At 27.2% G+C, this 27,673-nt stretch overlaps 3 protein-coding genes across 11 annotated transcripts in view; 1 reads left to right on the top strand and 2 right to left on the bottom strand.

Annotated features, from left to right (window-relative positions):
• LOC108552458 (putative mediator of RNA polymerase II transcription subunit 26) overlaps window positions 1-23,772 on the bottom strand; it is a 74,288-nt gene extending 50,516 nt beyond the window's left edge. For 7 of the 8 annotated variants that reach the window (XM_017907015.1, XM_017907010.1, XM_017907014.1 and 4 more), the window contains exons 1-3: window positions 23,614-23,772; window positions 22,984-23,041; window positions 17,211-17,333 (exon numbers count right to left, since the gene is read on the bottom strand). In XM_017907015.1, the coding sequence (XP_017762504.1) occupies window positions 17,211-17,303 (93 nt within the window). In that variant the 5' untranslated portion in view covers window positions 17,304-17,333; window positions 22,984-23,041; window positions 23,614-23,772. The remainder of the gene's footprint in view (window positions 1-17,210; window positions 17,334-22,983; window positions 23,042-23,613) is intronic. The other variant, XM_017907011.1, reaches the window with a different exon arrangement.
• Window positions 23,773-24,848: 1,076 nt separating this feature from the next.
• On the bottom strand, window positions 24,849-25,241 carry l(3)87Df (cytochrome c oxidase assembly factor COX20 lethal (3) 87Df). The gene has a single exon (XM_017906984.1). The coding sequence runs from the start codon at window positions 25,173-25,175 to the stop codon at window positions 24,849-24,851; it is 327 nt and encodes a 108-aa protein (XP_017762473.1). The 5' UTR covers window positions 25,176-25,241.
• A 600-nt stretch (window positions 25,242-25,841) lies between these two features.
• RpS7 (ribosomal protein S7) lies at window positions 25,842-27,437 on the top strand. Of its 2 annotated transcripts, none has more exons than XM_017906992.1 (5): window positions 25,842-25,893; window positions 26,260-26,433; window positions 26,754-26,935; window positions 27,027-27,177; window positions 27,329-27,437. In XM_017906992.1, the coding sequence occupies exons 2-5, from the start codon at window positions 26,260-26,262 to the stop codon at window positions 27,404-27,406; spliced, it is 585 nt and encodes a 194-aa protein (XP_017762481.1). In that variant the 5' UTR covers window positions 25,842-25,893; the 3' UTR covers window positions 27,407-27,437. The 2 variants fall into 2 exon arrangements, with proteins under 2 accessions (XP_017762481.1, XP_017762480.1); XM_017906991.1 differs by lacking the exon at window positions 25,842-25,893 and adding an exon at window positions 25,991-26,067.
• The last annotated feature ends 236 nt before the right edge of the window (window positions 27,438-27,673 follow it).

Below are 27,673 nucleotides of genomic sequence, written 5' to 3'. Positions count from 1 at the left end.
AAAGAATATAAGTATATTTGAAAAAAATTTTAAATACTGAAAAAATTTGTAAACATATCCAACATGATCGCGTGGAATTTAAATGGAATCAATTATTCGTTTGAACGATTCGATGCAAATTGTATACACTCGCCTTTATCAAGGAACATTCGACTTGACACAATTACGTAAGTGTTGAAACGATTAAACAACTTGGCTTCACGCCCGCGTGCCATTTGTGAAAATTACTGTATATTAGCATGCGTGATCGCATGAACGCGTGCGTTTTGACTTACGTGGATATTGTGTGAAAGCATACGCGTGGCGGAACATGCGACGAGTGGAAAATGAAACGTCAAACAAAGAATTCCTGTGTTCGAAATGCTACATCCACCGAGACGTTAAGTTTCTGCTGATTAACTTGGGCTCCTCGACGGTCCATTGAACATGCTATAAGCGTTGGTCACGAAATGTTCATTCATAAGAAAGGAAGTGATGCTGCACGCACACGATGTGTACATATGTAGGCTATCTTGAATTTTATTCAAATAAAAGGTCGAAGACAATTTCACTGACTTTCAGTGTAAATCTAACAAAATGACATGGTAATTTTTGAAGCGTAACGTAATTTTAAGTGTATTAATAGTAAATTATGAATTATATGATAAAATTAGGAATTTTTATACTTATACATTTATGCAAATAAATATATTGTAAATTAAAATTTAATTGGAATTGTGTTTTGTTGCTGCACGTTGAAATTCGTTTCAGTGATGTTGAATATCTCTATTGCAATGATATGGTAATTTTTGTGTTATACCATTATGAATTATGTAATGAAACACTTGGGTCACGTTTTACATGATAAATACGAATCAAATTAAATAATAAACTAAATATTAAATAATAAACTAAGATAATAAACTATATGAGAAGTACTTCCTATATGGCTTTTAAAATTAAAAAACAAACACAACTCTACTGTATAATAAATGATGTCAAAGAATAAGAAATAACGGATGTAATATTAATTTTCTTCTTCTATTATAAATTCAGTTGTATACTAGTTATTTATGGTATACTAGTTACTCGGTGGTTTCTACTTACATTTCATGTTACCTGTTTATTGATATATTAGATTGAGGACAGTTTCTTCCCATATCTAATTTCTTATCAGCTTCATTTTATCCACAAGAAATTGTTAGAAGTTATCACTCTAACGATCATGCTACTATAAAACATTTTCTAGATCTTATCTTATCTTCATTTATTATTTTCACATCTAGTAAGACCATAAATATTTCAATCCTTTTTATAATGTTAATCTCTCCATATGTATAAGTTAAAAATACGTAAATAAATCTAAAACTATATTAATCGAAGGATTACTTAATATTTATAACACAATTTTTTTCACGAGTTTTACTATTTTACAATTTTCATGTCAATGTCTCGACTGTTATTTTGTTTTATACCGAAACATGTCATTGGTTAATTCTCTTGGGCGGTGACTCTTCCGGGAATAGGGGAACGCAAAAACATTTTCAGGCATATGTATGTAGTCAGTTCTAGCAATTAATGGCGTTCGCCATTGAGGGTGTACTGCAAGGGTGGCGATTTATGGTCATATTGCTTCGATTTAGAACCCATCAATGCATCGAATTGTCAAGCAAAAGTTAAAATTAAAATACGAATAATAATTTCCAAATTGTACTATATTATAAATTAACGCGTGAATTTCGTAAAACTTTTGTTTCCAACTGGTACCGAAAATGGTAATTAAAGCAATACTAGAGAATTATTTTCCTAGGGAACTCCGAAAAAAATAGAAATTTTATAAAATAAAATTCTGAAATAAAAATTTGAAAAAAGTAGCATTATAAAATCGTTCATTTATCAATTTTTTTTAAAAAAAGGTACATGTTTAATTTAAATGGTAAACTATATATGATAATTATAAAATCATATTTCTTTGAACTACCATTTCTAAATTCCTAATGTTATTAAATTTGTTGTTAATTATTAGACAAAAATATAGATACGTATAGTATAAAATATTCGTGATTTGATTATAAAAATCTGAAAGGTTTATGCTGCATCTCGAAATATTACACGAACCAAAAATTTATTTGTATCTCTAATAATACATTTTTTTTTTTCTTTTAAATAATCCATAGGATTAATTTCCCCTTAAAAAGAAATATGATGCCTACAAATTAAAAATTTCTACCTGGCAAAATATTACCTGCTACTACTTCTGATGTTATGCTGCATATATTGCATATCTTGCATATATTGTGAATCACTGTATACGCATTTAAATCAATAGTAGAGAGCGTTTCATCGTGAACAACGAAAAATCTATCTTTTAGTCCAGGATGCAGTTTAAAGCAAAGATTTCATGCAGACATACGTTAAAACCGAATAAAGGAGAAAATATTGTCAGTAAATTATGAATTTTAAATAATATTTAAGACATGATACTTTTTAACGCTAGATTTATTGAGCTATAATGTATATCTTAAATGTAGCGTATTTATAATAATAATAATAAAGATTGTGTAATGAAATAATTACGTACGTATAATTGAATATCTATTTCTATAATGAATAACACTAATTTCTCTAAAAACAATTCCAAGTTTGCAATGTATGAAAAGCAAAGAAATTGAAATCCGTCTTTCTTCGAGTTTAATAGTTCTAGTGTTAAAGGAATATGAAAAAAAAACGTTTTAATCCTTTTACGACTATGAACCCGTATAAGTAACTATCAAAACGCGTCAGTTGCAGTGTTTTACAATATTGCTGAGATAATGAGTTTATGAAAATGAAAGCCTATTGCGTAAGTATGGTATGTACTATGATTTGTAAAACACGATGATATTAAATTTTGTATAATTCAACTACTTACATAATTTATGGTGAACAAATTAAATATCTTCGCAAAGAAATAGAAAGCTATATTTTTTATGAAAATATGAATTTAAAAATTATATAAATACACATTTTTTGCCCATTCTAGTACATAATATACATCTTAGAAATCTTAAACTCGTTTTACAATTAACGGAATTTATAATTTCAATTTATAAAAATAGATAAAAATCTGTTAATAGAAATTTAGCAATTCTCAACGAGCGTAGTGCATTTTATTAATTTAAATTTTTATCTTAAAAATTATTTTTATCCCAAAAACGTATCAAAACAATTTTCATCGAGCAAACTTATACCTTTTATATAACTTCCTCAAGCATAATGACATTTTATGTTGATGATTACGCCTACATACGTTTTTCATTCATGGTGAAATAATTTCTGTATCAGTTATACAACTTTCAAGAATCGAACAACCAGAAAATCGCACAATCTTTGATCATGTGGTAATTATAGCCAGATTAATGAAATTATTGCATTCAGATCATGGAATATAAATTAAAATTAATACGGTATTACAAGCTGTCTTTTCTGAAACTCTGCAGATATCGACCTAACTTTCTCTTTTTCATTTTAATCTATGTGGGACAGGGAGTTAATCTTAGAATCTTTCTAGGACAACAAAGAAAGCTCCCATCGTACCTTTTTTTCAAAAATGCAGATAGTTATCATTTTTTACTCGGTTAATTCTAAAATTAACTAGTCAAAAGGCCTTATTGTTAGTTTCGTCTAATCAATACTAGTACTAACTGATTTCGAGTTCTGACTATAACACAGTTAAACTTCTGCCGGAAAAAAGTTAACATTAATTTTATTAAAATTTAAAAAAATTAAAATTATTAAAATCAGCTATATGTTCGTGACAAATGCAGAAACAAGAAATTTTAGAGCTCGACAGATATATAGAAATACAAAATCCTTCCAACTAGTTTAATGATTATAGTGTCACTGTTATCAAAGAAAAAAAAAAATCTTAAAAGTAATTTCGAAACCGCTTAAATGCCCAATAATATCGTTGCTAATACCACGCTTGTAAACGCTTTATTTGATCTACCCTGTACACTGCATATGAATTTTCATATCGCGGTTACTTCTTGATAACGAAATTTTAAACTTGCTTTGAAGCAATGCGCGTTGAATGGCACAGACCTGAAACTGCGAATCGAGCTTCACCACCTTATCACCGACTCGAATCCAAGAAGAGGATGTAAAGGGCATGTGCTATGGAACTTCACACAATATCCCTTTCAGACAGCACGATAAGCCCTCCCATGTTCTTCAGCTTTACAACTAGAAGTCTGGGTCTTATGTTCTATAGTCCTCCTTGGTGAACTAGCACTGCTACTTGAATACTCTTCCCTCGTCCACCCTTCCCTCATTAATATTGCACTTCACGCAGAAACTTCAACCCTCAGTCAAAAACACAAGGTGAAAGAACTTTCGTTCCATCTGCTGGTAAATATACTATTGTACAGCTTGTAGAATGTTTCACTCATTGTAGTCTGAATTTCTAGAGATTTTTGTTAATTATTTTTGCATTAAAATATTAAAGACAATCTTTTAGAAAGTAACTTCCTCAGAATTATTATGTGTAAAAGATATGCACAAAGTATGGTTTTCAATTCACTAGATAAAATATCTGAAATGAGAATATGTTACAATCATTTTGTTACATACTATAAATAACATTTATACATTTTATAAAGAATCACATTTGATCGTTATGTTTTGTAAAAAATACTAATATATAAAATAATTCCACTTCTTCCAAATTCTAAAAATTCGAATTTAAAAAATAAATAAATAAATAAACAAAGAAAAAGGAACATAGAGATATCGTATAATTTATGTGAAAAATATTTTTATTTATATTATCACTTGGTATACCACACGCGAAAACAATTTTGTTATATTAAACATCACCTCTAGAATGAAATGATTATTCTTCTAGAATCACTGACCACATGCAACTACTGACGAATAAATGGTAATGTATTCGAATTTGAAACCTGCCTTTCTAAGCTAACATATGGGCCAAAAAAAGCATATCTCGAGCTTCGAACAAGAAATGATCCGCTGTAAAGCAAGACACGTCAGAACGTTAGCTTTTATTCTTTCACTTTCGAAGATAAAAAGAGTGGAAAAACACCCGTTTCACTCGGATGACGCAGACTTTGCACGATGTGCACTGAAAAGCGAACTTTCTCGTTGAACTTGGCAAACGCAAAGAGAGTTCGCAGATAACGCTGACAATTAGCGTGACGTCGATCAGATTCTTCTCAACATTATCGTAATAGCGATGAGTCATCATACTTTAATACGAGCTATTCTCTCCTTCTATTTTTCAATACACGTACTCCTGAGACCGTGTCAGCACTTTTTTACATAGGTCAACTAGCTTTACTTCCACCTCGCAACCTCGTTATTGAAATATGTCAAAATCGCGAATATATTTTTCTGAGGCATGAATAGCTGGAATATTCAGAAGTGTTAGTAATAGAATTGTACTACAATATCAAATTTTCTCCTTATTTTATTTGTGTTCTTATCTATATTTGTTTTATTTATATTTTTAGTTATTCTTTTATTTTTACATTATTTATATTTATATTTTATTGTGTTTAAGTATACTACACACAGATGGCCATACTTAAGATGCTATAATGAATAGTAATAGGATAATGATATTAATATTAATACTATATTGATACAATATATTAGTATTCTCATATAATATTAACTATGTATAATAATACTAAATTATATAATTATCTATATAAATAAAAAACAATATCAATTTTGCCAAAACAACTGCATGCTTTTAGTAATTGCAAAAACAAAAGATTTTCAGTCATTTTGAGTACTTTGCTAGTTTTAAGTATAAATATAAATAAAATAAAAATAGATATTACATACAAATATTGTTTATATTAGAATGCAATATAGGTAATATAATAAATAAAAATTTTAGTATAAACTGAAATGCAATATTAAATAATAAGACACAAATAAGGGAGAAATAGTAATTGATGTAGTGTACATTTTTATATTAAAATTGTAATATCGCACAATTTGAATTACATAATAGTAAACCAAAAATTTTATGAAAATGAATGAATTCGTATTAATAATTACGTAATGTAAGTAATTCATTCGTTTTTAAATGTAAGCATAAATTATAAGTATTTTACCGTAGAAACGACTATATTATTTTTTTTATTCATTTACAAGTAGCTTAACCCAGAAATTAATCCGTTTGACTTTTCAAAGGTTTTCTGATTTAATTAAAGGTTGATACCAGTGAGAGTGGTAAAATGTACGTCTGTTTTTTTGCTAAAATAATTAAGAATAATTTGAGCACCGGTATTCTACGAAAGTGATATTCACATTAAAGTACAGATTTCATAATTATAGAACGTATTATACAAGCTTTTAACGAAGCATGAAATTGGATGTTATAATCAACATTTTTCATTTTCATCATGGGTCGTCAAGATGAAGAATCTAAACAAAATCATAATATTTCAGTTGAAATTATTTTGTAGGACAGATGCAAATCGAACCGCTCGTAAACAATAAACTCATGATCAATAAATAGTAACATAAGACTATAATGTTAATGTAAGTTAATATCTGAAATAAATCAAATAATAGAAAAATTAAATACTAATTCCATTTATATTGATAAATAAATTATTTGTATTGAATATTTTAAACAGATGCTTCGTTAGTTTGACAAAATTTAATAGGAATAATTGCTTTCCAACATTTTTCAATGGCTGATAAATTGATTAAACTATCATTCCTTTTATAAAATTTTAAATATTCTATTACATATCTTTTTTAAATCTACTTCTGTATGAAATTGGTATATTTAATATATTTTTGCAATATACAATTATCTTTTATAGTACCGTGTAAATTGTAAATATAATGTATTAAATATTAGCGGTGGAGATATTAATAGTAATGATAACCGTTTTATTGCAGTTCTGCAGTGTTCTGCCATCTAGCGTACAATCGAGGAATTTAAACAGCAAAAGTAGAAGATAAATTGTATAAAACATTTCATAGGTTTAAATATTCACAAATTCTTAAAACTGATAATATAATCACAAATATAGATTACACAATATGATGTCATCTTGTAAAGTAATTTTTTTGTGTATTTAAATATTAAACACTGAAAATTACTTCTACATTTGTTTATACTTCGTAGCTTATAATGAATTTTATAAATTATGAAAAAACCATATATTTTGAAAAAATTTTAGCACGTCGCGGCATTATAAAATTAAAACTTGAAAACACGAATAAACAATATGTCTTGCGTTATTTTGGTTCTCAGTTCAGCATATCATAAAAATTCAAAACAAAAAATACATTACAATAACAAAGAAGCTGGAATATCATTAAAATAGTAAAAACCAATATTAATTAGAAATTTCTTCAATTACACGTTAATACAATTCACGCGAGATATTTAAAATCGTTGTTATCGTATTTAATTCAAAAGAAAAGAAAATATACTACTTAATTATGCATGTACTTGTTCGACCATAAACATTTATCTTAACTATTCGTAAATTTCGTAAGCAAATAACTGAACTAACATTTTTTTTCTATAATCTTAATATTGATGCATACCTGTCGATAAAACATGCACGAGACTTCCCGAATAAGGTTAGGAAGTGAATGCAAGAAAGAAGTGAATGCAAAGAGAAAAAGTTCCATTGCTCAAAAAATCATCACAAAAGAACACGGTAAAAAACAGAGAAACTTCTCCTTCTCCGTATCTCGAGCGTAGGTGTTGATTCTCCTGGTTTCGCGTTTCTTTTTCATATTGTTTCCGGTTAGCGGATGCCCGCCATGAAACCAACTGGCATAACGGAGAACAATGGAAAGCGGATATAATGAAAGGAAAGAGCAAGAACTACGGTCGAGTGAATTAGCATCGGTGATGAACTAAACAATTAATTACTTTCACATATCACGACCGGCCATGCAAACGAATATCTGTGCGAAAAACATAGGCACATAACATTCTTCCATACATAATCTACGCACGCCGTATCAATCACATGCATTTGCCTGACATCTATCGGTCACGTTTGAATGAAGCTATACTTCAATGCACCATGTACTAAGGAATATGCGTCGTAACTCCTATACCTTATTCTAGGGAAAATGTACATATTATTTTTAGGTAATGTTTGATCATTTTTACTTAATGACTTTTGAATAATTTTTTACACAAATTTTATTCTTTTAAGAATTAATATCGTAAAACGTGATTTAGGGATTTGGACGTAAAGCCAAAGAATGAAACTGTATCTATCAAGATTAAATTATCTTATAAACTATATATTTAAATATCGATTATGAACTTTGAATGTTAAGCAACATTAACAGGAAGCAATATTTAAAAGGTAAAAGATGTTTTAAGTCTAAAACCATACAAGACAAGAGTTATATTTAATTATATTTAATTATATTTAATTATATTTAATTATATTGAATTATTTCTTCTTAGAAATTTAAGAAATGGAATTTCTGTTTACAAGACAATGAATTTGTTTATTTTCATATAGTCAACTTATTAATAAAAGATCATTACATTAACTGACATTGAAATAGCGAACAGAGAAAATAATAAAAATAATTAACTAAGATCACTTTCTAATATTCTATTATTGAAAGCTAAAATTATCTGTTAATAATTAATATTATTTACAGATAACAATATTAGCTGTGATATTTTATTGTCGATATTATATACATATCTTCTTTTTTATCTCAAGAAACAACAAAATTTTGTAAAATCCCATTCACCACATTTAAATTCTGTAAATTTTCTTGCTTACAGGTCTAAATTCTATAATCTACAGTACAATAATAGATTTAAGAAGCTTCAAAGTATGTTAAACAGATTAAGAGATCAAGATGAAGACATTCAGAAACTTCTACATACTTATTCACACTGAGTACAGTTTTTAAGAAAACATAAAACAACTAGTACAACATAGGAAGTAACTACAACCTATATATAGATAATTATATATATATATATATAGATTATTATTCTTTTACTATACTTAATTTATATAGAAACGTATAACACAAATAAATATAACATTGTTATCATGAAATTATAAATTTCAACCAAACATTACTTTACAAATTTCTTTTATGTGTCAAAATGTTCATAAACACTTTAACACATAAAAACAGATGAAATTTTCTAAATCTTTATAAATTATCATATAATACTTGCAATTTACGTATGACAAAATTATTTTATAATAGACAAAGGAAGTATATTTTTCGCAAGAGTCACGCTAGCTAAAGAAAGAACACAGTCCGCAGACCTTTGCTAAGGTATGCAAAATCCGTAATCTTACGTGTCCGGTACTCCACAGGCATTCAACCAACGTAATTGTACATGTCCGGCAAACAACACGTTAATATCATTAAACGATTGTGCAATAGCATATTAAATATTTCTTTCCATATCATATATCGTCATCGAAATAACTCCTTGCGATACTCGCGTTAATATTATATATTTTATCAAAAATATATAATATGAATATTTATATTTTTTTCTATGTAAAAAATAATACATTGTACGTCACTGTATGTAACTTTGCATGAATAGCACATTATTAAATTGATAAAGATGAATTAAAGACATGGAGATGGATTTTTAAATATAATATTAAAATATTTTTCTTAAAAACGATATAAAAAAATGAAATAAAAGAAATTGTAGAAACACAAAGTTATAAAATATGTGCAACATTATTTTAAATACATTTTACATATTATTTTTCAGAAATATTCCTTAATAAATATGGCCAGTTACTTACAAAAGTAAAGAAATAAAGTGATGATTTGCGAATTTTTCTATATTCTTTATTTTCTAAGATACATATATTAAAATTAAAAATAGGACGAAGGGGTAATATCTTATATACCGACAAATGCTAAGTTTTTATCGAATATCTTGTATAAACACTATTTTTAATTTCAATTTATGTATTTCAGAAAATAAAAAATATACCACAGTTCGCAAATCAATAAAGAATGTGAAATATCTTGTTTCCAAATCTGACGTAACTATTCCAGTAAAGACCAATGCAAGTTACATAATTTAGGTAAAGATTCAAAGGTATAAAGAAGAATCAAGCAAATTGTAATGATGATTGATATCGATGTAACACATTTTCAAAAATTTTCCCTAACTGACCGTACGAGTAACCAGAATACAAAAAATGCTACATGGACGAAAACAATACATATAAATTATTGAAAGTTCTCTGAAACGTGAATGGGTGTAACGTATGATCAGTAAGCGTAAAATAACGGTAGAAATACCGCAAAAGGAAGTCCTATCGTCATTTGTTTTTAAACTGATATCGTCTGTATTCTAGTCACATATATTTCAATTAGATTCGCATATTATAAAGCATAATATCCATAGATTATACGTCAATGTGATCAGGTACAAAGTTCAAGATCTTTTTATTTATATTAAATATTTTCTTGGTTTTTATACAGATTCCTAAGCTTATCTGCTTTTTCGCTTGAAATTATTACTTTAAATTGGATTTTAAATAGCAAAAGTAAATTTTTCTCTCCATGACGAGTATATTCGTCACTAAACAAAGAATTGCTATCATTCTTCCCTATTCAGTTAACGTCACGAACAAATGTATTACAATACCACATTTAATATTTGCCGTTTGAAATAATTATTCGCAGCTTTTTCTAGACAAGCAATCATTTAAGCTTAGTAATCGTAAATGAAAAAAAAATCGCATATTTAAGTTTCATTATGCATATAATGTTATATAACATTAACATTATTGAATATAAAAGTACCTCTAGGTGCTTTGTATTTCTCTTTTCACAATACCAAGGTAATTAATATCTCTATTAAATAACAAGATATATAATCGCGGAGAACAAACTGCAAAATATTTACAAGTATATATACATAAATAATTTCATAATTACTTTGCATATAATAAATGAAACACTCGAAAATATACACATAATAACTATTATAAATAAGACACCTGGAATGCAGTGCACCAGCACAATATCCAATGAACGCGGTGAATCAAATTCACTATTTCATGGATGGATAAACGTCGTGAAATAGCGGGAACGGTGTGAAACCGTTTATTTTGCGCGTAGAATATAACAAGTATAATAAGTAGCGGAGTATAATCCGCAGAGCGTCTCTGTTCGTCAAAATACGTCATCAGAAAATGGCACACAATGAGGCTAACAAAACAGAACCCGGTATTTCAAGTCTGGAATAATTACAAAGATAACAGAAAATAAAGTGTCATAAGTGTTTCGTGTGCCTCCGCAATTATACCATTCCCTACGTACCACTGTGTTTCATAAAAATTATTCATAAATGACCATCGATAAAAGTATCTCTAACGTCAGCTATACCTGCGATAAAGCTAAGCTAACGCGAGACCTCGTGCCATTTGGCCCAGTTGAGCTCGATGAAAACGAAAAAAGGACAGAATTCGAAATACCAGTAGAACTAACACAGAGGACATTGAACTTTTCTAGCATGACCTTCAACTCGTATCTTACAGAATCAGCTGGCTTTTCCGCTACGTGAAGTTATAAGATACGGGTGTAGCATTGCGGTGCGGTAATCGAAGTGCTATATCAGATTCGAAACACTATTCGCGCATTCGCTTACAGTATCGCGATACAACGAACTTTGGTTAAGTGAATAAATTCACACAATTACTTATATAACTCGATATTTCGAGCCGAGTGTAGTAAATGGTACCCACGAATATACGTAATTCACGCGTAGGCTCTAATTATTCTGAAACAAACGGATTTCAGTATTTGCTTCATTCTATAGTCTTTTGAGTTAAAATCGAAGAAGATTCTGATTTTTGGTTGGTTCCACTTTTATTTCGTTTTGCTTTGTTTGTAAATGTTTGATGTGTTGGCAATTTTTGAAGAATGAGAGGATGTATTTTGTAACATTGTATTATAATGAATTATGAAGTATAAAAAATATAATCCTAACATTGAAAGAAATTCTAGGCTAAGGAAAAACAAGCCTAACGCTGCTTCGCCAATAGAATGAAGGATGAGAAAATTTCAGACTCACAGCCGAAGATAAATTTTTCAATTAAGCAATAGAATATGAATAAGATATGTAGGAAAAATAAAGATACAATCGAAAACCTTATGAACGTGATTACATGAAGTTATACAATAATTGGGTTAATTGGAGGAAGTAACATTATTCGTTGGTTCAAGCCAATTTGCAATTCATATTTATCAAATTACAGTATCATAAATTCTACGAAACCATGGGATTTCATTTGCCTATAAAGGTAGCTGAATATGAATATGTCGATCGCTGTGATCAACACGATAACGTTTCATATAAATTTTCTAGCAGCAAGAAGCCTCTTGTGTGTAGCATAACTCGCTCTAAAACGTCGAAACAAGTTCTTGAACGCGTAATGCATAAAAAGAAGAGCCTTTAAGTGACTCCAATGCAGGAAGTAATGCGAAAAATCAGACATGTATATTGAAATGCTACAAATGGTAGAGTGAAAGGACGGAGAAGAACAAGAAAGCCCGTGATGTATATTTTATCTAGACAGTGGCGTAACCAATGGTCAGGGAATTTCCAAAAAACATTATTGCTTCGGCTATATCCTTTGATTATTATTGCATTCCACACATACCAAATTACTATTACACTGGATGAAACAAATATTTTTAAGCATGTCCTATAGCATAAATATTTTCTTATTAATGACGATATATTAATAATAATTTTATTTATTATTTATATCACTATTAATATATTATATTATTATATACTATTTGTATTACTCGATTAAATATCATTATTTCCTTGTGATAAATATTTAAGTTAACTCTGAAAATATTTAAGATACAAAAGTAGAATATTTTTCTTAATATTATTATAGCAGTACTAACTAAAGTATTATAATACTACTAAATTTTTTGATATATTACTCTGTTCTATTTCACGTAATATAATATCAAATAAATTATACACATCATTGGTATCTTTAATCTTCTTGGAATATTAGAAATAATCGACTTTTGAAAAATAAATTCACGAGATAAAATTTCTCTTAAAATCAGAATGTTACGTTGACTACGCTAGTGCCTAGAATTGCTATGTGGAATGTACTGAAAAGTAGGTGGGCATGCAGTTAGGGTACTTATTCACCATCCTTCGATACATGTTCGATTCGAACAGTTAGGACTTTCTAAGTTTTGAGAGTGTTCGAGCAACTACAATTTAATCAAATTACGCGAAAAAAACAAATTAAAAAATGCAACAGCAGAATAAAGCCTTATATAAGAATAAACTTCAAATCATCATATGAACTACTAACTTCTCAAATCAATTATCTCTATGAACCAAAAAACTGAATTTTATTTTAAATATAAGACTTTGATAACTATTTGGTAACGCTTGGTAACACTTAACTTTGGCAATAAAGTTAAATAAAAAGTTGAAAAGTAGAATTAATCATTTTGAACTATACCCGTGTAAACCATATGAAGAATCATAATACAGAAAAATATAATGAATGAAAGAGATTAATATGTATCCAGTAATGGGCAGAAATTTGTATTTGAAATTAAAGATGATCATACTTTAGATATTTTACAAGAAATAGTATGAAATTTCATATTTAACTATTATATATTATATAATATATAATATATAATATATATTAATATATAAATATGATATATAAATATGATACAAACAATTTTATTTTTATAAATAATTTAATTTACGTAGTATATTTGATAAATACAAGCTAAATAATTTTTTAAATGTCTTTAAACTATTGAAAAAACCATGCATGAGAATAAAATTAATCCAAGGTATAAATCAATACTGATGAATAGCTAGCTTGTATACATATAGTGCGTTGCGGCTTTAAAGTTATTCGATATCTCACTAAACGTCAATGAGATTTAAGTAGATAATGGGCACGTTATATCTAGTTACTTTATCAAATAATTCAGCACTGTGAAATTTAATACAATTCTCAATTAATTTCTAAGCCCTTCTTGCTAAGGAAATTTACAAAACTGAAAGGTTCGTACGAAACAATAGGAAAAGAAAAGAAAAACAAATTGTAAAGTATGTTTTATTCTTTCTTGAAAAATTAACGAAATCGGCAAAATCAGAAATCATGGGTCATTTTGAAAACGATCTCTTCGATTATTATCCTACATGAGAATCAAATATATAAATAATTTTAATTTTCAAAATTTACTTCTAATAATGTAACAATGAATAATTTTATTCTCAACCACATATTTATCGAAATTTGCATTACTATCAAACTACTTCGTAACTTTTTATAAAACTGATACATTAAAGGAAAGTCACTGAAACCAGTTATACTTTGTTGCTCTGTTTATAAAATACCAGTTCTGTAATTGAAATTCATAAAAAAGATGTATACCTTTATCGCCGTTTATTCTTTTTTTCATTCAGCAAGCTCCTCGCTTTCACCGATTCATTCATGTTTACTCGTTCGAGAAGGATATCGAATCTGTTCGGTTTCATGCAAAAATTTATTTTATTTCACTATAGAAAATATTTTTTCTTTCTTTCCGTAGATAAATAAATTCAATTGAAATTTATTGACTAGAATATTTTCCCTATATCTCGACGTGATTTGATATTGAGGATATTCTCTGCAATGTATCCTTCTCTATAAAACTATTCGGTACTTTCCTTTTTTCCAAAAAAATATATATACTTCAATACAATTTTTTTAACGCTATGCTTTTGAAACTATAAAATATACATAAAGACGCGATGTAAACTTTACAAATAAATAACAAACGTTGAAATAAATCTAGTAAATCTAGTTTCTAAATACATGTACGTATTTTATGTCACTTTTATGGTACTTTAACACGATACTACAATATATCACGTTAGTTAACACACACTTTTTATAATTTATTTATATTTTTATTTCCCAATAAATAAATTTCACAGCCTATCTACGTAGTTAGAATCACGAAACAAGATTAATTACCATGGAAAGGAGACTGACTACTTACTAATGGAGAGAGTATACACAACAGAAATATTTTGGCCTCAACACTGATATTTACTGATACCTTTCTGTTTATTTTGAACGGTACCATACATGTACTATGCTTTTACAATAAATATACGGGTCTAGTGTATTTATAGTGTATCTTTATTAATATTTATATCATTTAATTTTGTATGGGTATATTAATACCTATACAGTTTAATTTTATACCAGCTTAATACTTGTATGATTTAATTTTAGTATGTAATAATTCTTTATAATTATTTATAATGCAACTAAAAATATTACATATGCAGTTCAACGAGAATAAAAAAATAATGGCCCCTTGGAGTTAAAAGTAATCATATTTATGAATCTATATTTGTAAAATATGTACATGAATATTGACATATTTAATTTTAATATATTACTCATACAATTAAATAAAAGTTAAAAGATAATGGCTTGTCACTACGAAACCTAATCCAACAATTGCATGTTATTTAATATTCTAATATCCTAAAAATTGTAATTATAATACCTTGTTAGAAGGTACATAGAGATTTAGAATAACTTATAAAAATATATGTACCACTCGAACTCGAATTTGTAACGAATAAAATAACGAATAAACTGAAACGTTTCAATACCTTTGTAAGCAACTGTATATCGAAAATACTGCAAGAGGACATCTAACGATACAAAGTACACTTCTTTATGGTTGAGGTATAATGATGTGAATTTTACTTTGTTCGTGAACTGTAGCGTATAATTAATATCAATGGGGTGCTTTCTATAAGATTTTATCATTCAACTCTTACAAATAATGAACCACGTAGTTACTTACATAGTACATTGCCTATTCTGACTCCCTATCGGTATTATGCGCTATTGTATACGGGTTTAGAAATCTGGAAAAGAACTAATGGGATGAATGCACCGGAAGTTAAAAGGAACCGTACAGTGCTCTACTAAAAATATTGCGTGAACCCTCCTTTTTCTCAGTATACGTAATTACATCTTTAATTTGCATATGATAAGCATTGCAAATTATTCTTATCGAGTAAATTGCATTATCATAATTTAGTACTCTAAAACATTATTCCTCCTCGAGATATATACTACATTTCAATTACACCCAAATCCTTTAGATCTTTCCTATGTATTATTAACTGTTTCGTTAATACTATATTCTTCCTTCTTTTTATGTGTATTACAATTTTATGCGTGCACATAAAATAAATGGGAGATATTCATAATTTTGTATTATTTAGAAGATTGTCATGATTCAAAATTATTATTAACGTTAAAATTATTATGAAATCGATGTCGTGTTTTGTTAGAAATTATTTTTATAATTTTTCTTTTAAATATAATTTGCAATAAATTATTGTAGAAACAACGGTGTATAGACACTCATATAGACACGTTTTTATCAAAAATATTCAAAACTTTAATAAAATAACTATTTATTCACCGAAAAGATAATTTAAACGATTATACGCAATATTATACATTGCTTATATTTTCCTAATTAATAATGTATCTAAATTGGTATTTTTGTTAAATTAAATTACAACATAAAAAGCTATGCCTTATGCAACAAAATTAGAAATAAAAATGAAGCTGTCTTATATAGTAAAATTAAAAATGAAACAGAACATCGAGAGGACAAGTCAACAAAGGATTACAAAAGGACATTAACTCCTTGCAGTTCCCAATATTCTTAAAATTTTTTCAATATATTCACACTTATTTGCATCGTATAGTTCAACACGCGTAAATCAAAGACATTTACAAAAAATAAAGATATTTTTATAGATAAAGTTATTCAATTATACTTTGCTATTATACATTTTTTCACAATTTCAAATTTTTCTTAGTTTGCAATCTTCTGAAGCATTGAACCTATTAGAACAAAATCATTGTCCATTGAGTGAACCTACTAACCCTTTGTATCAATCGCTATTCGGTAAAAGTACAAAAATTTATAACCGGTATGAAGTTTAAAATAACATTTAAGGTAACGTTTTAGAGCAGAAAAGCTTCTTCGAGCTGCACTTCGCTGTAGCGAAGAAGTCTTCGAATGCAAAAGGTTAAATCGTAAAATCTTTATCCAATCATACTGAACCCAGAACCACAAAGAGTTGATAAAAGAAATGTGAATATTTTTATATGATTTACCTTGGCAGGTTTGTCCATAATACGATAAGTGAGCGAGTCGCGATGACCGGTTGCGATGACGGCGCCCGCCTTACGAGACACGCATTGCCCCATATAGATTCTCCAACCGTGTCCCAGCACAATCTGAATGCAACCAAACAATCGTTAAATCATATTGTACAGAATTATTATGAACATCAAATCGTTCGAGGCTGACGACTTAATGTGGAACAATCTCCACGAACCGGAACATGTCGAGTGTTTCCGGCAACCCTGGTCGCGAATTACTCGCTGTTTATCTAACTTTACTTAATTCTGAATTTCGATTTTTATTTTTCATATACTTCTCTCTTTATTTTCTTATTTTTGTATAATTTTATTACTTTGATAGCTCTTTGGTTATTGGTTTTAATATTGATCTTTTCGTGAGATAAGCATTATTAGAAGGTCTAGTTTTATGAGTTTTACGAAAATTTATTAGACTACCTTATGACAAAAATTATACTGTTTTCAATAATATATTGGATTTTCGTTAATATAACAAAATACTACCAATACTTCCAAATTTTCTATAGATAATTCTACTGATTATTGTGATTGAATATTATAAATTGTATATGTAGAGTCATCAGCCCCGAACGTGTTAAATAATGTATATACAATAAATACATATCTTACAAACCGATGTAAATGCATCGTAAAAACTTATCCTTAATTATTTCTCCCTCATTCTCTGCCTCCTTCATTATCTAATATTATAAATATTGCAAAAATCTTAACACAATAATTTAAATACCTGAACCACAGCAATCAAGAAATGCAGAATATAATTGCATCGCAAAATATCGATGCAGTATATATTCCATTTAACTCTTTACTATATCCTTTACTTATTTATTAATAATAAATTGTTTGTGAATTATTTTGTGAATTTAATTTTACAGTATCATTTAATAATAAATAAAATATAGGATGTGTAAAGATAGAAAAAAGATATTTCACAATGGTTTGTTAGAAACAGGAAAAACCTAATACTATATGATTTACTGAATTGATGTTGCCAAACAAGATACACATGTCACGTCAGTAAATAGTAGAAAGAACACTTTCTCGCAAATGTAAATTTGAATAGAGCGTATAAGTTACATAAGAATGTGGAAGATAATGTGAGAGATGCGTGACAGAGATTAGGAAAACAAGCATGTATCTAAAGGAATCAAGTAAGTGTGAACGTTTCTGTAAAAATAAATATATACCTTGTAGTATCTCATTACAAATGTAAATATCTTTAGTTCGTACATATAGAAAAAACAGCGCTTTTAAGCTTTTTAAAGATAGTAAAACTTTGTTGAGTAGATTATTAGAATTTAAAATATTAATATGAGATGATAAAAATTTGGAAACGTGACTTTTTAATTAAATTAAAAGAAAAATTCACAATCTCATTCTTTGGACTATGATACCAAAATATACAATTCAATTAGAATTTAAGAGATATCAAAAATCTTGATATTTTTGAGGCAATTATTTAAAAAATTACTTTTTATGTTATACGTGTATTATATATTGTTATATGTTATTTTACATTATATATTTTCCTCAAGTTACCTGCTTGTATTTAATTTATCATTTCCGCCATCAATTCAATAAAAAACATTGAAAAGATTTTCAATATATATTCTACAGAACATATATACGAAGAGTAAGTAAATATTTAACAGACAAATCCTCAAAAACCTTCAAAGTACCATTCAACGTCATGTCCAAATAATACTACTATCATAACTAATTTTAGTCATGATATATCATCAACTTACGCATATCATAACATTACAAATAAATACAAGCACACACAAAACCCACTAAATATACATATATATACTACAACTCACTATACTAAAATAAGTTACAGATATAATTATATTCCTACAAATATGCCATATCTTCATGTTATGTATGTTTTTTAAATTCTAAAGAAATATAATTTTATAAATTTTATATATTTTTCATAAACATAATTTTAATGTACATATGTACATATATATTAAAAAATTATTCATTTATATTGAATAAACAACAGAACAATATTTCCAAAATCTTTTACTTTAATTTCATAAGTAAAATTAACAATAAATTTAGATTTCTATTTTTATCTATTTAATATGCAAATATATCTTTTATGTATGACATTATAAGCAGTAATAAGAATGATTCGAACTCAATTGCAATGCAGTAAAACGATTTGAGGCTATTTACTATCTCCGTTATAGTGAAAGTAATGTTCCATTAAACACGAAAATCGCTTATAATGATTCGGCTTTACAGCTGAATTATGTTGAAAATCATGTTTCGGGATAAATCAAAATTTCTGTTAATTTATGTTACAAAATATGATGGGCAGGAAATGGATGAAATTTTGTATTATTTGTTTAATCATGTTAGCGGATTTAATTGAATTTTGTTATTCAATTATGTTATATTCCCATGTGAACACCTTTACTACGTGTTTACTACGTAACATGGAATTAATTAGGAAAGTTAGATAAAGCTTTATATTAGTGTCAATTTCAATACAAAACTCAGTAACAGATGTTTAATAACTAATTATTCCGTTAAATGATTAATTATTAAACAGCATGCCATTGTGTAATTCCACTGATACTTTACCAATCATATCGGAAATACTACTAATTTTAATAATTATTTAGTCAATTGATAGAAATTAAATAAAATAGTTGCATTACTAAGAAAGCTCTGATCCTTACTAGGAAAGCAAATGTAAATCTATAATTTTAATTAGATTAATAGACAATATAAATATTTTATTCCTTCCTCACCTTTTATAGATTAATGCTTACTAATATTTCAGTGAAACTATTTAGCAATAGTTTTAAGAACTTCTATAAGAAATAATTATTCAATTTTATTCTCTACAATGTTCGCTTAAATATGTCGCACAATTCGAGCTTTCCCTTTATACGTGTTCTCGATGCAGGTTAATGGTTCACAACAGGTACCATTGGGCAATTGAGTACTTTCATTGGTATGAACGGAAGTTCTCAAACGATGATGCTGTGTATCCACGCGTGTGGGTACGCATGAGCGAAGTGGACGCAGTATTGCAAGAAATATCACCGATGCAACATAAAATACATCTAAAGGTAAAATTCGCACATCATTTTACTATAAAATCATAATCAAAGAAATGTGTAGAATTGTAATTTTCTGTAGGAAATAGATAAAGAAATAAACTTAAAAATTTTAAATAACCAACATAACTGCTGAAAGCTATCTTTATAAATTGTTCAAAAAGTTTTTGTAACTCTTTGGTGACTCTCTCAAAAATCTTATTATAAATTTTTCAATTTTATAAGTAACTAATTTCAATCTACTCGTTGCCAATCTCTACTACTTACTTACTCATATTTAATACATAATAATATTTTGTAATTATAATTAGCCTACATTTAAAATCTCTATTTCTCGTCTATATTGAATATAGCAATAACTTTACCAAATAATTCATTTATACTAACTACATAATGGAAGTAATAGAATATATAACTGATATTTTTAAACAAACTTCCAAAGATCTAAAAAAGAGGGATTAATTATGATTTTGTACTTTCATCTGGACCGTCGAAATCATAATTGTAATAAATTCAAATTTAATTGAATATTCGAGAATATTAAGAATACCTTAATCTTAATATTATAAAAATATTAAAAATCTGAAGAATAACAAAGGATATTCAATTCCTTACTACCCAAACTAGTCGAATACTAATAAAATACGATAATATTTAACTTCCAGATTACATAACGTTTTAGAAGGTCAATTTCTGCTAAATATTATTTGTACATAGATACAAACTCTTTGATTTATAATGTCTATGAACCAATTGAAGTTTCTCTCCAAGAAAACGAAGCAAACGTTGTCTACTAAAATGCAAACTGAATACGTTGTATTTCTATGAAAGAACACGATTGAATTATCTGTTACAACCATCGAAGCATCTGATACATCTCGCTCTTCCAACTTTTCAATAAGTTTCCTAACAAGCAAGAAACGTTAATGAGAATTTACGTTATCGTGATAATACTCACAAACAGACGAAAAGGTACAGGTGAGAGGCAAAACCTTAGCAAGGAATTTAACCTTAAATACATCAAATCAATGGTGAAAGGTGGCGGTATGTCGTGATTCCAAGATGTAGGGCGATAAATGGCACTGGCCCAATTCGCCATATTCAGAGCACTCTGAATGCATGAACCCTGTTTGTTTGGGAAGTGTTACCGATTTCTTGGTCGTGGGAACATTTCTTGACCTTCGATCATATCAAATTATTAAAATAATTAGTTCACAATGGTTCACAGCAGTAATAACGTAAAAATATAAAAGTGGTGCTCAACAACCGTTGACTATGAAGATTCGTTACAAATCAATGACCATTCTAATCATATTTCCACGCTAGTAGAATAAAAAAAAATAAACGAGAATATATAATGATATATCTTTCATTGAGTAGGAAAAATGATATTTCTGCAAAATTCGTATAATATATTAATTCAACAAAAATGGGTTGAATACTATCAATCTTAAATTTGCCGATTTGTATACAAAATTTCTTAAGAAATTTAAAATTTGTTATCGAAAATTCTATTTCCTTAATCTTATAATTATGATAATTATTTTACTATGTAATTTACTTTATACTTGGGATAACATTTTTCGTTGTTTTTTGGAAAATAATTAGATATGTCGCTAACTTGAATATTTGTATTTTTTCATAAATACATTAACGTACAATAAAATGTTGCTTTTCCTTTAATTTTATAATTAACACCAACTAATGTAAAAGCAATATTAAAATTATTAAAGTCTACGAATATTTATTTTATTTCTCAAGGATATTTCAAATATATGTACATGTATGTGAACAGAATGAACAAAAACTTTGCTAAATTTATGCGATTTAGACTTTATATACGATTACAAAATTACGCCGCTTGAAGATTTGGATTATTAATATGGTATATATACAAATATATTTGTCTCTAAAAGGACTGTAAAAATAACAATATAATATTATATACCAGAATTTGAAAATTAATATTGTACGTTGATTTACCTTTAAAAAAAGAAACCATTACTTACTATATTATTTTGAAAAACTTTGAAAGAGAAAAGATATGTAAAACTAGAATCCGCATTGTGATATTTCAAATGGGGGACCCTACCCAGTTTCACATCCTGCAATCGATACTGACCGAAATATTGAAGAGCTGATGGTTTGCACAAAAGGCACTCGCTCGTGGTATTATCGGAAATTAGTTATAGCATTGGAATACGAAGTAACAGATAATATACTTTAACCATATTGCACGACTTAACCTCGTGTAATATTTAAGACAGATATATATTGATATAAGGCAGTTGTGTCTTAATTTTTCAATTTCCAATGAAAATTAGTCAATATAAAGTTACTATAAACGTAATTCACTCAGTTGAACTAACCTTTCCAAATTTACGTTCACTTAAACAACTTACATATGTCATATAACACAACTTTTAATACACATAATGTAAAATCACTTCTATTTTATTAAAAACAAAAGAAAATCAAAGAGAAAGAAAAAAAGCAAAGAAATGAAAATAATAAACCAATGTTAGTTGATCGTGAGAAAGATAAAAACCCCCAAATGCGTTATGCATGCACCTTAACCTTTTGTAAACACCTCTTTGCCAAAAAGTATTTGAAAATCGTATTGTAATGCACTCGTGTTTACTCACAGAAATAAAATTCCGTGCGGCTCTATGCCTGGCCTGTTGTATAGCTGTCTCAAAAACACTGGAAAAAATAAATTGTTCTTTTTCATACCAACAACTTGCCATAAATATTATCAAACCTTGCCCAAGATTGTGTCCAGTCTCTCTTTTGCTTGCTGTCGTAATGATTTATAATAAATGCCATACAAAAATGATAGACAACACATATGGAAGATTAAAGATTACATTCATTATTTACATGTAAAATGTCGTCAAGTCCTAAGCAAATTCGATCGTCCTCGAATTCTCATTTTACATACGTATTAAAATCACACATTTTCATAAAATGCAACCATAAATTACCTAATTATTATATCTAAACGTTTTTAAGCGAGTTAAGGGAAATAGATAAAAAAATATTTAAACGATTTAAAAACTATACTCGTATATAAATAAATACTATTGGATAAATAATCAAAAGAGTTTGTCGGTAAAAATTTATCGATGTACCTATAAAACTTAAAACACAGAACACAAAGCATCATGGAGATTTCCTCTTATTTCAACAAAATTTTGTTCATCTGCATGTATATAAAGATAACATCAGATTTTAAAGAGCTGAATTTTTAATATTACTTAAAGTAACAAACTCACCTCTTCTCACAGAGTTAAATCTCTCAAGTAGATTGCGTAAAATCGTGGTATGCATCACAAAACTTAACACTGACACCTACGAATGACAACGTGCCGATCGCGTGACGCGAGGATACGACTTGTATCCTCGATACACAGTACGTAACAGAACTACTACACCACCTGTCACTCAGCATATTCGATAGTACGAAACATGCGTCGTGATGTCATACACACCCTACCAAGCGTCAAACACCAATGAACATACAGCAGATAGAATTTCGCCTAATACTACATTCTCTTCAGCACCATCTACTGTAAATTTTTGAAACATAAATTTAAACAACTTACTAAACTTACATAAAAAATTACTCTTGTATGCGTAAATATTACAGATCTATAATATGTACATATTATAGTAAGCAATTAAATTTTTTACAACATAATTTCATATTTAAATAGTTATTTCATACCATATGTAATAAAATATTAAAAAAATGAAAAGAAACATACAAAAAATAACAATTTTATTACCTGTTTATATCTTAAATATTATAAATATTTATCGAATTTTATACATACAATTCAATTTATAAGCTTCTTTATATTATTTTAAAAAATATATTGTTAATATTGATAAATATTTGTGGTATTTAAATTTATCATTTATTTATACATTAAATAAAATATGTTACTAATTCCTTGTTTAAATCTACCTTTATTATCAATGTACCTAATCATCTACACATGAAAAATTATATATAACTAAACTAACATAATACATATAGTGAAATATATTAATTGCTAATCCAAAAGGATATATATATATATATATATAATTAATTTATAAATTAAATAATTCAAATAGCATGCATTAAATAATAATATATCCAATAAGACATTTAATAATATCAACATGAATAAAACACAAACAACATTTTAATTAAATAGTGTTAATTACATATTATTATTATTGATTATAATATTGTTTATATGTTTGAGCTTTATTATTTATGTTTAGGTTATATACACGAAATAACATTTTTATATCACTTTACTTTTTATTATACATATTACATTACTAATAAAATATTACAAACAAATACATAAACATAAAGTAAGAATTTGTTACAGAAATATCGCTTACACAATTTACTTTTATAGTTTCCATGACTCATGAAAATTATATATGTACATACAAGTTTTCATAAATTTCAAGAGTCTAAACCAATTTCAACAAACTTTATGGAATCAACTTATCCTGTGTCTTCGTTATTTACTAAACGAGATCTTCTATATAGAAGTTTTTTAAGTTCTCTTGTTTGTTTTCCCAATGTATACTCCTCATATGCACAAAAGCCTGCATAAGTACATCCTATTCCTAAGTAACTGTACATTCCTATACGTGTAGACCTTGATGGATTACTGGTAAACAAAAATGTTACTAATCCACAAATTATGCCTCCAGATATAGCACTCATTAAAGCATTTCTTTGACAATATGTTTTAATTACTGGTTCTCCAAGAATGGAAAAAGGTATCTTTTTCTGTTTCTGTTCTTCTGCACTTTCTAAATCTTCCATATTTTCACTGATACACAACTTAAATGTTTGTCTAATCTTTTTATTTCATTATTTAAACTTATTTAATATTTCATTCCATTTCAATAAATAGTATATTCTGAATTACATAAAATACCATGTTCTATGGCAATACTCTGAACTAAATATACACTACTGAATACATCTTCAATATTAAATTACAAAATAAAATCCATTCAAAAAATTAACAAATATATTATAAGACCAAAAACACTTAAAAATCGCTTCAATGACAAAATATTGAATAACATTATGGTTTATTAAGATATTTTATTTAAAAAATTACCATAAAGCTTTAAATATAAAATACATGTATGCATATATATAATTGGTATGTATCTATAAAAGTATTATAATTATATCAAACGTTTCTTTTTAATTTTTTCGTAATTCTTTCTATAGAACAAAATATTTAAATATTTTAAAAACAAATTTTTGAGAAAATATAAATTTAACGAAAATACTGTAACTAAATTACCAGGAAATAATTTTAGATAAAAATTAATTAATTGAAAGTATGTGTTAAAACGTAATTAATAACACAATGCCGAATGAAAAATTATACTTATGAGCTATATATTAAATAATTATAGTTATATAAATATGACTAAAGATATAGAGACATTTTGTGAATAGAACGGTTGGTAAATCTATCTATGGGTATGTTGGATCTTTTTCACTCGGTGCAGATATCATTAAGGTACACGCGAAAAACAGTTCAGTTTTTAGCTAAAAACAAAGTTAAAATGAATTAGAAAACATTAAATGAAACTTTGCATGTTATTCGTAACATTGCAATTTACTAGATAAACTAATATATTTTTTCGGATCATTTATATAAAATTTGATAATATTGGATTCTATTTGTTACAATGTACTTACTATGTTTGACAGCATATTGTAGTTCATAATATCTAACTTTAAGATTATATTTTTATTTATTTTACAAAATTAACATGAAATATTTCTTTTAATTAAAATTGTTATAAATAAAATAATTGTTTAAAACTTAAAAAAGTATCTGTGTATAAACAAGAACAGAACTTAACCTCTAAATATTTTTTAGATGTATACTGCAAATCCTAAAATAATAAAAAGTGGTGATGCTGAACCTGATGCGTTCGAAGCCAGCATTTCCCAAGCTCTACTGGAACTGGAAATGAATAGTGATTTAAAGTCACAATTAAGAGAACTTTATATTACTAAAGCACGTGAAATCGAAATTACAAATGATAAGAAGGTAAAACAACATTTTATTTTGTATGATACTCTATTTGTATAATTTATCTTTATTTCTATTAGCTTAAAATAGTAGTTCAGTTTTATAACTTCTGTCAATAATGCTGCATAATTTTGATTGTGAATATATATCAATTTTGTTTAAATACTAAGTAATAAACAACATTTATAATTAAATATCTATAAGAGATATTGTATTGGGGATAACACTCATGCTAGAGTCTAAATAATTTTAGTTACTTTACATGATGTTTGAAATGAAAATAAAATTTTTTAAACAAATATGTAATTATATAAATTAAATTAATATTTTTTTTCTAGTGCATCATTATATATGTACCTATGCCAAAGTTGAAGGCATTTCAAAAAATTCAAACTAGACTTGTACGTGAATTAGAGAAAAAGTTTTCTGGGAAACATGTTATGTTTGTTGGAGAACGTAAAATTTTGCCTAAACCAACTAGGAAAACACGTACTAAAAATAAGCAGAAAAGACCAAGAAGGTAGATTATATTATCAAAAATATTAATAACTTGTGTTCATATGTACTATTATATATATTGATAATAAATATATACTAAATTTGTTTTTTAGCCGTACATTAACTGCAGTGTACGATGCATTATTAGAAGATTTAGTATATCCTGTAGAGATTGTTGGAAAACGCATCAGAATTAAACTTGATGGTAAACAACTTATTAAAGTTCATTTAGATAAAAATGAACAAACGAACATTGAACATAAGGTAAATGTATTTTTAATGTTAAATATTAGTTTAAAATGCAATCTTTAAAATTTCATTTTTATTTCCGTAGTAGGAAAACATAAATTAACTATCTTTATATTTTCTATTAATAATTGATATGTAGTATCTAAAGCAATGTTTTATTTACTAGGTTAACACCTTTGTAGCTGTCTATAAGAAGTTAACAGGTCGGGATGTAACATTCGAATTCCCAGAAACTTATGTATAATTTACTTAAGAAATAAAAATATTTGAAATAATTTTTTTAAATTTATTATTCTCCTCATTCTAAGTTATAGAAATGCACAACATGAGTCATAATTACTGAGCTTTGTTATTTTTATATATGTTATTACTCCGTATTAATATAGAATGTAGAATTTTTGAATAATTTAAAGTAATTCTGTTAGTTCTGTTGTGTTAATGTGATGAGTAAATCGTATATATTATAAATATAATTTAGACAAAATTATATAATTTATTATGTAATATAGTT

The sequence above is a fragment of the Eufriesea mexicana genome, unplaced genomic scaffold (genome assembly GCF_001483705.2).
Source record: "Eufriesea mexicana isolate 0111107269 unplaced genomic scaffold, ASM148370v2 scaffold6825, whole genome shotgun sequence".
Taxonomy (NCBI): Eukaryota; Metazoa; Arthropoda; class Insecta; order Hymenoptera; family Apidae; genus Eufriesea; species Eufriesea mexicana.
The sequence above is the reverse complement of the archived record's forward strand: the minus strand, read 5'-3'. Positions and strand labels throughout refer to the sequence as shown.

What these genes read in the sequence shown, in the direction of transcription:
- RpS7 (XM_017906992.1), top strand. Translation starts at nt 26,260, where the DNA reads ATGTATACTGCAAATCCTAAAATAATAAAAAGTGGTGATGCTGAACCT. An exon ending in AAATTACAAATGATAAGAAG is followed by an intron (nt 26,434 to 26,753) that starts GTAAAACAACAT and finishes TTTTTTTTCTAG; the next exon opens with TGCATCATTATATATGTACC. An exon ending in AAACGAACATTGAACATAAG is followed by an intron (nt 27,178 to 27,328) that starts GTAAATGTATTT and finishes TTTATTTACTAG; the next exon opens with GTTAACACCTTTGTAGCTGT.